This window comes from Arvicola amphibius, chromosome 1 (genome assembly GCF_903992535.2).
Source record: "Arvicola amphibius chromosome 1, mArvAmp1.2, whole genome shotgun sequence".
NCBI classification, from domain to species: Eukaryota; Metazoa; Chordata; class Mammalia; order Rodentia; family Cricetidae; genus Arvicola; species Arvicola amphibius.
The window spans coordinates 102,730,727-102,744,159 of NC_052047.1; the positions used below are offsets into that span (position 1 = coordinate 102,730,727).

Sequence of the window (13,433 nt, forward strand, 5' to 3'; positions counted from 1 at the left end):
TACATATTTGACACAGCAGGGAATTGTTTGAGGATAGTTGTGGCCTTCCAGCCACATGGAATATCAATCCCTGAATTTGGAGACATTGTGATAAGATTTTGACACTAATTGGGTCCTTCCACCTTCTGGAGAAAAACACTAAAGATGTTTATTTAAAGCAGATTCCCTCCTCCTGCAGGGGCTACACAACTGTGTCTGGCTGTCTAGTAAGGACTCTGGGCTCTACATGGAACTGTGTTGTCTCCATTTATTTCTCTTGCCAGATTCTCCTTTTAGTGTCACTCTCCTGCCCATGATTTCCTTCTCATTCCTCAGCATTTGCTATATATATTGTGGGCCATTAATGCAAGCACAGTCAGCCTATGCAGCTACATTCTGATTCTAGTTCAGGGGGGAAAAAAAAGCAGAATCCACAGCCTTCTCTAGCCATTATAATTCTGTGATAGAAGGAATAGAGATATTAGTTGGAAACCAGGCCACAAAAGCATTGCAGAATCTCTCCAGAGGTAGCAGATCCTGTAGGAATCAATGTGACCAGCAGACTTTCTTCTTATGCTTCCCTGCCTTTCCTTAACCCTTTATTAAAATATTTCAAGTTTATCTGATTGTTGCCAGTCCAGCCCCACTTCTGTTAAAATACTTAACAATCTGTTAGCACTGTGTTCAAGACTCCCAAGATCTTATTAGATTGTAAAAGATGTTATAAAGAAAGAAATTAATCCTTTTTTAACCATAAGATAGAAATTTAGATTAAAAAGTGTCTCCTCTGGTATTTAAAAGAATAGTTTTCTTTTTTTCCTTTCCTTCCTTCTTTTCTTCTTCCTTCCTTTTTTAAAGGCATTTATCTCCTATTTCCTCTCCTTCCTTTCCCTTAGGATACCATGATGGTAAGTTTTTTAAGACATTCCCCACATCTAGAACACTTAATGAAATTTCTTAAGTTGAGCTTTGAGCTTTCCTTGGAAGTCTCTACAGATTTCAAACTAATTTCTATAATATACCTACCCCAATTTTGACACTTTCATAATGGCCAAAGGTTCATCTGTAACTCAGTTGGAGCATCCAATAGCACTGATTAGGAGATTTTCAGACATATGCACAAGGTGTATCCATCTGCCCCTGGCTAATATGCAGCGGAGTTGGCAAGGAATGCCCCTTTGCATAGCTAATAATGCAGCCAGAGCCAGGCCTTTTAGGCTGCCATGGTCCCATCTCATAACAGGTCTGTTAGAGGAGATGCCATTACAGCAAGGCTCATGTAAAATGGTAGTTACTTGTTACGTTTCTCTTTGGAAGCAACTCACAACTTTTTGTTTGTTTGGTTGGTTGGTTGGTTTTGGTTTTTTAAGACAGTTTCACTGCATAGCGCAGGCTGACCTCAAACTCACAGAGATCCATCTGCCTCTGCCTCCCAAGTACTTGGATTAAAAGAATGTGCCACCATACCTGGTGCAACTCACAACTTGTTAACCATACCTCCAGATGAGATTTCAGACCAGAGGGAATTTTTTAAAACTCAGTTAATTTGGCCCAGTACACTGTTAAAGAATTCCAAGTGTCTTCATGTTAATGAGAAAGTAGTAGAGGAATATACCACAGTTTAGATCAGAAGGTGAGGTGGAAGATTCATGGGCATCTTCGTGGTTTTAGTTATAGATAGAAAAGTCCTGATTCTCAGTTTTTAAATGTAGGCTTCCTTGGAAGTCATTTAGAAGCTCACTTTAGCACTTCTTCCAACCCACTATCCCATCTCAAAAAGGCTGAATCATTCTGTGTGTCTGAGCAGGCTCCTTGAGTTATGTTTCTGTCTAGCACAAGACCCTTGCTTTGGTGTCTGTAATTGGTGGTGCCCACTTCATACTTCTGCCTAATGCCATTCTTGTGTCTTCCCTTAAGCCACGCTGCTGATGAAACAGGCCTGGCCACAGAACTCATCTTCCTGTGGCACTGAAGGCACCTTCCACCTCCCAGTGGACACCGGGACCGAGAACCGAACTTACCAAGCATCCTCTGCGGCTTTCAGTAAATACAACCTGTCTCGTCCTCTTCTTGTTCCCCTTGGTCAGGACTGATTTGTTTGTTAGTAAGAAAGGAAAGGGATGGGGGGGTGTTGTTGTTTTTGTTTGTTTGTTTTGTTTTGGGGGGGTTGAGACGGGGTTTCTCTGTAACTTTGGAACCTGTCCTGGAACTTGCTCTTATAGACCAGGCTGGCCTTGAACTCACAGAGATCTGCCTGCCTTTGCATCCCAAGTGCTGGGATTAAAGGCATATGCCACCACCACCCAGCCAGGAAAGGGAATTTTTAAAATGACATTTTTAGTATAAACACTGTTTTAAGAGGTTATTCTAGTCATGCAAAAAAAATCGGCCTTTGTCATTCAAGAATGATGATCATCTGTGATCATGCTTTCGGGATATCCACAGCAGAGAGGGAGGAGTGCACCTGGGCCAAGAAGTTGGGTTTGTGAAAGACAATGACTTCATTTTAGGGGGAAGGATCAAGGCACAATAGAAGGCTTTGTGTGTTTCTCCCTACCCGCAGGATTTCTTACCTTAGCACTATTGGCATCTGGGACAGATGAGTTTTTTCCTATGCATGGTTGGATGTTTAGCAGTGACTGTAACTTTTCTCTGTTAGATACCAGTAGCAAAGTATCATTGTCATGGGGCTGGAGATGTGGCTCAGAGGTTCAGAGCACTGGTTGCTCTTCCAAAGGTCCTGAGTTCAATTCCCAGCAACCACATGGTGGCTCACAACCATCTGTAATGGGGTCTGGTGACCTCTTCCGGCCTGCAGGCATACACGCAGACAGAATATTGTATACATAATAAATAAATAAATAATAAAAAAGTATCATTGTCACTACCAAAAATGTCTCCAGATAAGACTCAGTATTCCTCTGGAGAAGAAAACTGTCCTCTGTATAAGAAACACTGCCCTAGTTTATGTACACTTTGGGAACATGGTATGACATGGACAGACACCAGTAGCCAGATTGGTCATGTTCAGCCTGAGGCTTACTCAGTGAGGTAACTGATGTTGTCACCTTTATAGCTGATTGGTAACACAAATGACTCCAGTAAGGACCATCATTTAGAAATTGCTGAGTGGAAGAACTTGTGCCTGTGGCAACTGTTGGGCATTGGAATGACTGACTTTGGATGTGATGAGCGCTGGTTTCTGAATTTATGCCAGCAGGAACTGGACAAACCCTTAGCAAAATATTATAGAAAAGTAACTTACTAGGTAGGCTAGGAAAATTCATTGAATTTGTTTTCTTTTCTTTTAACTATCCAATGACATTGCTTCTCAGCCTTTTTGCTGAGATCAAGTGTAAAATATCCAGTGTTGGGGCTAGAGACATAGCTCAGCAGTAAAGAGCACTGACTGCTCTTCCAGAGGACCTAGGTTCAATTCCCCACACCCACATGGCAGCTCACTACCACCTGCAACTTCTGACCTCTTTGTGTTTTAGGCACAAATATGAGGCCCATACATGCACACAGCTAAATTCATACACATAAAATAGTGATGTGGGAGAGTCTTCTGTTTGAGTTGATTTCATTGGCTAATAAAGAAACTGCCTGGCCTATTTGATAGACCGCCCCTTAGGTGGGTGGAGTAGACAGAACAGGAAGAGGAAGTGAGGTAGAAGGATCAGTCAGATGCTACACCTCTCCTAAGTTAGACAGACCGCTGTGCCTCTCCTCAGAGAGAGAAGCCAGACGCGATGAAGCTCCAGCCCAAGATGGACGTACGCTAGAATCTACCTGGTAAGGCACCACTTTGTGGTGCTATACAGATTATTAGATATGGGTTAGTCAAGATGTGAGTAAGAGGCTGGAAGTAATGGGCCAGGCAGTATTTAAAAGAATACAGTTTCCGTGTAATTATTTCAGGTATAAAGCTAACCATGCAGAAGGCAGGTGGCCAGGAGTGGGGCAGCGGGATCTGCCCACAGCTCCTCACTACAAAATAGGAACAAATCTTTTAAAATAAATTAAATATCCAATGTCAAGCCTGACATGGTGGCACATGCCTATAATCCTACCACTCAGGAGGCAGAGGCAGATAGAGCTCTGTAAGATAAAAGCTAGCCTGGTCTACATAGTGATTTTTAGGCTAGTCAAGATTACATGGTGAGCCCTTTTCTTTAAAAACAGCAACAACAGAACCAATGTCATTTTCTCCCCATTGTCACTGTCCTTACATACAGGAACTACTAACCCAGCATTGTGTACCTTTTGTAGATTCTGCTTTCAAAATCAGCCCTTGTTCAATCAAGATTATACTCTGGGTGGACTTTTATCCCGCTTTGAAATTTCCAAAGATTCAAGAGGGCAGTATACCCAACGCTGTATAATTAATATGCCAGCACAGCTGGAAAAAGATAGCTTTCAAACTAGAAGTCTATTCCTGACTCTTTGTGAGGCTGGTTTTACTCTTTCAAAAGACAAATGAGGTATCATGGTAGCTTAGCACCTTTAGTCCTAGCACTCAGAAGGCTGAAGCAAGAGGATCACAAGTTCAAGGCCAACCTAGCAACTTTTAGGTCAATATGAGGAACATAGTGAGAGTTGGTCTCAAAAAGAATAATGAGAGGAATGGCAGCTATAAGGAGTTTTTCCATGTTCCTTAAGTAGAATTGAATGAACATATTTAAAGTTATATAATGTAAATTGATATGTGTGTAGTCCATGTGGATGTATGTAAATAAAGGCACAAATACTACAGTGCAGCAGAAAAAGGCTGGGTGTGGAAGATGGAGGACTCCAGTCTTGATTCTATGTAACTCTGGATAATTCGTGGCTCTGCTTGGGTCATTAGTCTCTAAAACTGAAAACCTTGGACTAGGTTACCTTTAAAGTCCTTGCTAGCTATTGGACTCCTGATTCCCTCGCTTTAGAGCTATGTACCTATTTTCTTCTCACAAAGTCCTCTCTCTAGCTGTCCTCATCAGTAAGCTAGCTTTCAAGGCTTTGCTTATATCTCTAGGAATAAGGTCCTCATTCCTTCCAGAGATAGCCTTTCCTACAGTGAGGAAGTGTCAGAATGCCTTACCTTCTGTGCTAAAATCTTCTAAAAGTCCCACAGAAATATACAGTAGTTACATCCTGCTCTCCCCTCTTGGACAGGCTGTCAAGTTTCTAGGTAGGACCAAGATGTATCACTCTTTTTCAAGCAAGTATTATATAAATGGATAAAACATTTTAGATGGATTCAGGATTGTCTGACTCACTCATGCAGGCTCACAAAAGTTCCTCCAAGCATTCAGATTTTGTTGCTTTTTAGTACCACAGTGCTCTCAGGGCACTTTGACAAATCCACACCAATTTAACCAGTAGTTGATAACACGTGTTCATAATTAGGTATACCTCCTACTTATTCAGTGCTTTAGGGTTTAACCACCAACAAGAAAACTTAGAGGTCAAGACAAGATTCAGACCTAGTTTATTTTGTCCAGATTTTGTCCTGATGTATAAATCTGATGATCAATAAAGCAATTAGTGTAAAAGGTATCCTTGATGTGAAGATCAATGTCTTCATTGTAGTGGGGCTCTACAACTGAAAAGGATTTTTGACAGTGAAGCAGGGTTGAAGAGAGGGCTACAGAGGCTTCATCTTGCTAATGCACACAGTCTCTTTATATGTTCCCATTTGATATAGACCACAACTATAGCTAGGAACCTGAGACAGACAGCAGGCAGGCATCATAAACAAAACCTCTTTATAAGGCAGAGTTGGCACTTCTAGACACAGCCTTTAGTGAAATGGGGATACAAAGGCCAGTACACCAGATGTCCAGTATTGTACTGTAGAGACATTTAACTCAGAAACAGCTTTGCTCAAGGTAACATTAACTCTGACCTCTGCTCTATGGCTGTAGATATGATGTGCAATTTTGAAAAAAATTACTAAGTTACAGGTTCTTCCTCAGAATAGGTCTCAAATGCCTTTAAGGTGTAGCATCCCAAAGTTCCCATTCTGTGACCTTCAGATTTAGCATTCATTTCAAACTAGCCCTCCAGTTGGGTCTAAATTTATTTGAGTAAAAATCCATGAGATATTTTTGCAACAAACCCAACAGCTTCTTTTACTTAGTAGATGCACAAAGTAGTAAACCCTAACTTTTATGATATTTAAGCCCAGGATATTAGCTCTAGATTTTCAGTGTTCCCCGGGGGCATGGACAGGGTGAAGATGATGTCTTCATACACGTCCTACTGAAATACTGAAGACTTGGAATGTTAACATCAAAATGCCCTCTGAAATGATCTAGTTCAGCTGAAGATATTCCCAATATAAGAAGCTGACTTGAAAGGATTTCAGGAAAAAGGCCTGAGCTTGGGTGGTTTCTGCAGCCTTAGGAAGCTCCTCCCGCCCTGATGATGCCCTTGAGTCGCATCATGATTACAGCATGCTTCTGTGTGCAGTCTCTCCGTTAGCATCTCTCATCTCTGAAGTTCTCATGTTAGAGATCTCTAAGATCTCTGCCAGCAGTTCTGAAGTTCTGCCTCCCATCCCAAACATCTAGAGATGCAAAGCAGGCTATAACCAGCCTTTCTTTGGCGGCCATGGCTATTTGGATTTTGAGTGTATATGTCTTGTTTCATAACATGAAGAGGGGGAAACATTCTCCATAACGTTATTCTCAGATATGGAAACTAGATTCTTTTTTTAAACAAATCATTTTTATTATTCTAGTATATCTATTTTTAAGATGTATTTATTTATTATGAATACAGTGTTCTGTCTGTATGTATGCATACAGTCCAGAAGAGGGCACCAGACCTCATTACAGATGGTTATGAGCTACCATGTGGTTGCTGGGAATTGAACTCAGGACCCCTGGAAGAACAGCCAGTGCTCTTAACCTCTGAGCCATCTCTCCAGCCCTCAGGAACCAAATTCTACTGCATTCTCCTAGAACTTTTTTATTCTCTGCAGAGGGACAGCTCACTTTGTAATGTGGTTGCTTTTGTGGCTTAGATGACGTGGTACACCTTCCCTGAGAAAGCTAGAAAGTCCAGAGCATGTTCTCCAGGCACATTTAAAAACAAAAACAAAAGAAAAGCTGCCTGTATTGTTGGCTTGTTAAAGAATTATAAAATTTTAGAATCTTGGAGCCCTGGAGTTTGTGTTCCAATTTGGAACAGACCACAGCCTAGCTCTTGCCTCTTGTAGTTTTTAAGAGCAGTCCATGATCATATGCCCCACGAGAGGAAGCTTACTACTGCCTCTATGTAGTGAGAGAGAAATAGTCTATTTACATGGGCCCAGTCAGTCATTCAGTTAATCAGTTCCCATGCTGCTTGTAATCACTGCTCTGTAGGTAGTGCATTTGGAGACAGTGGCTTCTGATTCATAGTATCCTATGCAGAAAAGACACTAAATTCTCACAGGATTCTCCACATCTTTATTTTGGCTTTTGTTTTTTGGTGTCTTTTTGGTTTTTTTATTTTCTGTACTGGAGATCAAACGCATAGCTTTGCCAAGGTTCTGCCACTGATGCTCTATCCCTAGAGCCTTCACATCTTGTTTTTTACCTTTAAATTAAAGGGTCAGTAAAATTTCCTATGAAGAACCAAATAATAAATACTTTAGGTTTAAGGATCGTAGGTTTAAGTAGTCTGTAACTACTACTGTGGCAGAAACAGGTTATCCAGCCTGGTGATTGGTATAAGCTCATATATGATCCTACCTACTGGGAAGGTTGAAGTAGGAAGACTGAAAGTTTGAGTCAAGACTGAATCACAAAGTGAGTTCAAGGCCAGCCTAAGCAATCTAATAAAATCCTATCTCAAAATAATATTAAAAAAAGAAGACTGGTGATATAGCCCAGTGGTAGAGTATATACCTTTTCCTCATTTAGTATGTGGGAAACCTCAGGTAAATACACACACGTTCTGTAGTAAAACAAATTTGAAAAGTCTTGTACATATCTTATCTTAGAAATTAACCATTTACACTATTATTAAAGACTTCCTTTGCCCTCCTAAAACTAAGGTCTAGAGATTTGGCATTATATATGCAAGTTTGGAGGAAAGTCAGACCTAAGACCACATCACTTTTATTTCAACAAAAGCCTGCTCCACCCTGCACCATGTCTGTCTGTTTTTTGTTTTTGTTTTTTAAGATTTATTTATTATGTATACAACATTCCTTCCATGTATGTTTGCATGCCAGAAGAGCACCAGATCTCATTATAGATGGCTGTGAGCCACCATGTGGTTGCTGGGAATTGAACTCAGGACCTCTGGAAGAGTAGTCAGTGCTCTTAACCTCTGTGCCATCTCTCCAGCCCCCTCTGGATTTTCTATGTAAAGGAGAAATGTGATGTTCACCAGGTTCCACAGGGTGATTCCATGTGGTGATTCTTAGGGACACAGTCTTGCTGACCTCTGAGGAATCTTACTCTTCAAGATTCCTCAAACGCAGCAGTATGACAGCCACTGCCCTGCTTCTGTCCATCTTTCTGAGATACAGACATAGCTTAGATTCTGGGTCAATGTATGTCTTCCTGTTTCCTAACTTCAGGTGTTTGGGGTAGAGGTGACCCTTCTCCAATCCACAGGAAAAAAAGAAAAGGCCAGCGCCATAAAGCAGTTTTAACACCCTAGAAGATAAGGATCTTTTGAGTGGTGGTTTTTTGTTTTGTTTTGCTTGGCTTTGCTTTTTGCTTTTGTTTGTTGTTTTTTCCCAAGACAGGGTTTCTCTGTAGCTTTGGAGCCTGTCCTGGAGCTAGCTCTTCAGGCTGGCCTCAAACTCACAGAGATCCACCTGCCTCTGCCTCCAGAGTGCTGCGATTAAAGGCATGCGCCACCAACGCCTGGCTGTTTTTTGTTTTTTAATGGGGCTTTTAACCTTCAGAATTGTGAAGAGGGACTGTGATTGATGAAATCCATTAATGGGAGAGAAGAGAAGGAGAGAATGAAACATTCAGAATACACATGTGAGATCAGCTTGGGCTTCATGAGACCCTGACTCAAAAACAAATGAGCTAGACAGAGAAAGACAGAACTGACAACAGAAGATATCCTGAGATGCTAAGCGAGGAATCAGAATGAGAAATAGTGAAAAGAAATGTCTGTCAGGGTACCATCTGCCTTTCCACACAGGCAGCTCAGAACACCAGATTGTCTGTCAGCTGAAAGGGCCCAGTAGAGACTATTTGGTTCTAGCTTCTGTTTTGGATGAGAGCCCTGAAACCCAGAGAAATAAGATGCCCAAATCATGCTTGCAGCCCTGTTCACCAGAACTGAGGGAGCTGGGACCACAGCTCTGTGGGTAAAGCCCTGTTCTCTTGTCAGTACTCATCTGTGTTTCCAGCTGGATTCAACCCATTCTTGTTTGAGGAATTCTTACTGGGGACCTGCTGCCTTCAAGCAGTGCTGTTCTGCTAACTAACTAGAGGTCTCTTTTATTGCCTTGGTACAGGATATACTGCAGGGACACCATACAAGGTCCCACCGACCCAGAGTAATACTGCTCCACCCCCCTACTCCCCATCACCCAATCCCTATCAGACGGCCATGTATCCAATCAGAAGTGCCTACCCCCAGCAGAATCTGTATGCCCAGGTAGGTACACATGGAGGACCTCTTCTGCAGGAACTTCCAGCAAGGATGGGGTGGCATGGGATGAGGAAAAGAGAGTCCATGGGTTTAGCTAGCTGTCATCACTGTAGTGTCACTAAAGAATATTCCTGCAAGACTGCGTACTTTGCCTCACTCCCAAAGGGTGAAGCATGAAGTCAGTTAGGTTAACGTCAGAGGACCATTAGAAATCATCTAGCTCAACTCCTTTGTTGAACAAGTAGAGAAACTGAGACTATAGAGGAGAAAGGCTGGTCTAAGGTCACACTGAGTCATTGGCTGGGTCAGGCTATGCTATTATTTGTGTTGATCTCCCCTCTTTTAATCTCACACCTCCCTTTCTTTGATAAAATCGATGAGCCAAGTAGGAGAGAGAAAGAAAAGGAGAAAAAAAAAACCCAGTGCCCTCTGTGAGCCTAGACAAGTGATTCTTTAGTGTTTTATTGATCTGCTTGGATTTCTTCTGCTGGAGAATGTATGCAACTGATGGGAGGCAAGAGGGAACTGTGTGAGACTCCAGCATGGCTATGGTACATCTTCTGGAGTGACAATTCTACGTGAGGTGTAAGTGGTAAGGAGTTTTTAAACTTTGGAGTTTAAAAACCAGCTTTGTTGCTTGGATGGTGGTGGCACACACCTTTAATCCCAGCACTCAAGAGACAAAGGCAGGTGGATCTTTGAATTTGAGACCAGCCTGATCTACAGAGCGAGTTCTAGGACAGCCAGGACTACATAGAGAAACCCTGTCTTGGGAACAAAGCAAAAACAAAACTAGCTATGTTGCTTGAGAGATAGTTTGGTGATTAAGAGCACTTGCTGTTACTGCAGAGGACATGGATTTGATTCCCAACACCTGCATGGCAGCTCATACTCATCTGTAACTCTAGTCTCAAGGTACACAATGCCCTCTTCTGGCCTCCATGCAAGTGGTACACAGACATACATGAAGGCAAAACACACATACTCACACACATTTGAATATATATATTAAACAACTAATAGAAAACTTTTTTAACTAGCTATGTTGCAGAGTATACTACAAAACTGAGACATGACAACATATGCCTTTAATCCCAGTATTAGGAAGAAGTTCAAGTCATTCTCAGCTACATATTGAGGCCAGTCTACCTGGAAAATAAAAGATAAGTAAGAAACAGGAGGCTTGAATCAACTTTTCTCAAGTATGGCATAGTATCTTAGCCTCTGCTTCCTAAACTCTAGGGTTAAGGTGAGACTTTCATTATTTACTATTAAAAGCAGAGAATTTCTCTCAGATGCTTTCATCTGCTCCCAGGACTCGGGAGGCCCATGAAATGTAGCTCCCAGGAAGAGCCGTGTGATCTAGGAAGGGAAACATCACTTCAGAACGCTGTCTTCAGAGCTACCTTGGGAAATGCTACCCAATAACGACAAAACGAACATAAAACAACAACATTCCCAACAGTATGTGAATGCCATTAATAATGCTTCTGCCTATGTGGCAGTGTTCTGGTGTCCCCATGCTGAGAAACTGACTATATTCCTTTCTGATAAATTAGGGGCAGCTTATGGTAGTGCCTTGGAATCAAGTTTATATTTTTTTCCCTTGGGTTTTTTGAGACAGGGTTTTTCTGTAGTTTTGGAGCCTGTCCTGGAACTAGCTCTTCTAGACCAACTCCCAGAGATCCACCTGTCTGCCTCCCGAGTGCTGGGATTAAAGGCATGTGCAACCAATGCCTTGGCAAATTTTGAAAATTTTTAAATGTTAAAGCCAAGGCTAAAGGGAGAAAAGCTCTTACTACTAATTCTTCATAGCCACTCTAGGGGTGCAAGCGAGAGGGTCTTATTTTTCAGATCAAGCTAAATTACAGCACTGAACTAGTTGCAGAGTGAGACAGTAGAGCCCCAGCCTACACTTGTGTCCCTAGGCCAGAGCTTCTCTTGCCTGGTTGCTCCCCACCTACCATCTCTTCTCTTCATCCTTCCTACTCTCTCCAAGAACTCATATGACCTTAGCCTCTCTTCCCAGGGAGCCTACTACACACAGCCCGTGTATGCCGCCCAGCCCCATGTCATCCACCACACTACAGTTGTCCAGCCCAACAGCATTCCCTCTGCCATCTACCCAGCTCCTGTTGCCGCCCCCAGGACCAACGGTGTGGCCATGGGCATGGTGGCAGGAACCACCATGGCAATGTCAGCAGGTAAGGGCAACATCTGCCTAAGAATCCTTTGCTGTCTTTCAGGAATTCCTCACATTGGAGAACAGTCATGGAATTGGCTGCAGCCCAGCATGAGAAATTATGTGCCAGGCTAGAGGGCTTTACAGGAAGCCAAAGAGAAGATCCTCTAAAATTTAGAAATTTAGAGTATAATTTAAAGTCTAAACTATTTGAAGGGATAAGGAAGATCGCACACAAGATGGGTATATTGAGCAAGGCCTTGAATAATGGGTGAATGGAGGCCAAGCAGAGAAATGAAAATGGGAAGGGAAGTACAAGCAGAAGTATCAACGTGTGGTACATTCACAGGATGGAAAAGGTTTAAGGCATGTAAGAAATGGGGAGGGGGAGGTAAGAGTGGAAGGGTGATTGTAGAAAGGCTTGAATGCTTTAGGGTGAGGGAGCTAACAGAGCTTGCAGTAGGAGAGAAATAGGGTAGGGTTTGAACTGACTGTAGGCTGGACTGGGAGAGATGTTAACAGTAGGCCTCCAGTGACAACAGGGGGCCCAGGCACACTGTTAATTAGCAGGCAGGAATATAAGAACCATTCCCATAATTAATTGCAAAAGCTGAGAGAAACAGGAGTCTGCCCTTAAGGAGCATTGGGGATAAAGGTGGGAAGTGTAGCCTTAGAATAATTGGCACTTCCATGTAGGGCATAAAGATCAGAGAGCTGTGACTAGCATGGTTGCTCAGTACACAGGCAAGCTACTAGTTATTTGCTCAATGCCAGCCTAATTAAGGTCCTCGGAAGGAAAGATCCTTAAGGGAGAATAGAGCCTTACCCTTAAATACCTAGGTGAGTATATGTAGAAGATAGAACCAGGAAAGATAATGGTTTCTACACATGTGTATGCAATAAGAGAAGCATGCAAATAAAAGAGGGATTTCCTAAGAGTAATTCTGTCTTCCAGCATCCCAAAAGACTCCTCACCCTAAGGAGCGGAAGCCTGGCAAGGTGGAGAAGGACAGTGCTCACCAGGCAGTCCAGGGTGATGGGGGCATGGACAGGAAGAACAGCCATGTAAAAGCCTTTTCCTCCTCTCCATCCTGTACCCAGGTTATGGGTTAGAGCTTACTCAGGTTTCCTCCTCTCTCGACGCCCAGGTACCCTGCTGACCACACCCCAGCACACTGCAATTGGGGCACACCCTGTCTCCATGCCCACGTACAGGGCCCAAGGAACCCCTGCATACAGCTATGTGCCCCCGCACTGGTAAAGCCTGCAACCTGTCCAAGTGAGTAGGGCCAGGGATGGGGAGAAGGGAAGGGACACATGCAGGAACTCCCTCAAAGTCCTGGCTTGAAGCCAGGCATTATAGAAGCAGACAAGAGTCATCACTTGTTACCTGCTCCAGGTTCTTTAATGTCACTCAATATTAGCTCTTTACAAATGTTACAACCCTTGTAGTTTTTAATTCATGGATCTTTAACTCTGTTTTTTAGATACACAGTTCAAAATCACTCAGCCAATTAGATTGAGCAGGGGCTTTAAGTCTTGTCCTCTATTATTGAATTCTGTGCTCTTTATGGTCTTCAGATGCCTTTAAACTAGAGACTTGGTTCTTCAAATGAAGTCTTGTCTAAATCATATACCAGCTTTGATTTTAGCCAAATAGAGACCCTGACCCCAG

The 13,433-nt window shown here is 42.6% G+C and overlaps 1 protein-coding gene across 1 annotated transcript in view; it reads left to right on the top strand.

The window, feature by feature from the left end:
• Positions 1–13,433, top strand: part of Fam168a (family with sequence similarity 168 member A) — a 136,435-nt gene that overhangs the window by 117,449 nt on the left and 5,553 nt on the right. Inside the window, exons 4-7 of the mRNA XM_038330899.1 lie at positions 1,897–2,022; positions 9,440–9,582; positions 11,606–11,780; positions 12,907–13,037. Coding sequence (XP_038186827.1) covers positions 1,897–2,022; positions 9,440–9,582; positions 11,606–11,780; positions 12,907–13,019 — 557 coding nt within the window. The 3' untranslated portion in view covers positions 13,020–13,037. The remainder of the gene's footprint in view (positions 1–1,896; positions 2,023–9,439; positions 9,583–11,605; positions 11,781–12,906; positions 13,038–13,433) is intronic.